The sequence below is a fragment of the Penaeus vannamei genome, chromosome 12, assembly GCF_042767895.1.
Source record: "Penaeus vannamei isolate JL-2024 chromosome 12, ASM4276789v1, whole genome shotgun sequence".
Lineage (NCBI taxonomy): Eukaryota > Metazoa > Arthropoda > Malacostraca > Decapoda > Penaeidae > Penaeus > Penaeus vannamei.
The window spans coordinates 28,959,579-28,960,968 of record NC_091560.1 but is presented as its reverse complement, the minus strand read 5'-3'; the positions used below and the strand labels follow the sequence as shown (position 1 = coordinate 28,960,968).

At 31.1% G+C, this 1,390-nt stretch overlaps 1 protein-coding gene across 1 annotated transcript; it reads left to right on the top strand.

The window, feature by feature from the left end:
- Positions 1-1,090, top strand: LOC138863599 (uncharacterized; the record flags this gene model as incomplete). The annotated part of the gene is given in 1 exon segment (XM_070128158.1): positions 1-1,090. A coding segment is annotated over 1 exon segment (131 nt), but the record flags the coding sequence as incomplete, so codon positions are not given.
- Between the last annotated feature and the right edge of the window lie 300 nt (positions 1,091-1,390).

Below are 1,390 nucleotides of genomic sequence, written 5' to 3'. Positions count from 1 at the left end.
TAGTTGCATATGCTGTACATAAAATTTTTGCTCCAGCACGGATAGCTATCACACTCACGGCCACCCCATTCATTGTGAGACATCTTCGGAAAATTGGATTCTTAAAACCTCCTAAAGCTAAAGGAAATTAGAGTTAAAGATATAGGCAACCAGAAATACTGTTAGATTTGTTTTAGTATCTGATAATAAATATATGTCTATGTGTGCAGAATTCATATGATTGTATACATAGAGTTTTCAGTAGAGAATTTGTTGTATTATGACAGCAATAGTTTGCACATGCAAGTACATTTTGAAATAGTACTAGGTTATGGAATTAGATAACCTGTACTAGAGACAGGACTTTTTTCATATGTTGCTACAAATAGATTAGGACATTTTTTAGCAATGTCTTACTTCTCATTGTTTAAATCAATGTTCATTCAATGTGATGTCTATGTCTTACTTTCCAGGTATTTTGTTTGTATTGTAATCAAGTAAAAGAAAAAAATCACCATCATGAAGATGCACCTATTCTCCAATTTGTTAATATTAGTAGTGGTAAAATAATTATCTAATTCAAGCTCTAATTTTAATTTTAAAAATATAATATGTGTTATTGTTATATAGATTGTAATGAATTGTTTTATATCTCCACACTTTAGAACACAAGTAACCTAAATGAAGAAGATTTGTGGATATAAAACTTCATGGTCTTTTACATTAAAAGTTCTTTAAATTGAAGCTATATTCTGTTGTTTAATAAAAGTCAGTGCATCATATGAGTGCACATTCCACATGCAGTACTAGTATGAGAGTCCTATTCATATAGCTGAAGAGCTGAATGATATTGGACTCAGCAATGTATGTTTTTATGTAACTGCATTGGTATCTCCAACGCTTATAGGTTTAGGCTATGTGTAAATGAAAATTTGTTTTCAGTATTATAAGTTTCTAGGCATGTACTGTTGGTATGTAGCGGGTTGTCTTTTCATCTATGGACCATAGAATGCTCTGCTTTATTTTTAGAACAGCATTTATTGGGAAGAGTTATTCATACATATACATGTGTATATATAGATTTTTTCATTGAAATAAAAATTAAATATCTTGTATATGTAAAATTTTCCTAACTTTATACTGTATGAAGGACATACAAGCACTCTTCAGAAATGCACTATTACACACATATAAAACTTATACACACCCAAGTATTCATGCATGTATGTATATGCACACACAAATAGTAATGCAGAAATATGTATGCATTCTTACAAATATATATGCAAATGCATTCTTGCACACACGCACACACTCCATCATAAACGGCCAACAAAGTTGTCTCTTCCATAAAATCATCTACATATCTCCTTACTCAGGCAACGCTCTTCTCCTTCAACAATGCCTCCAA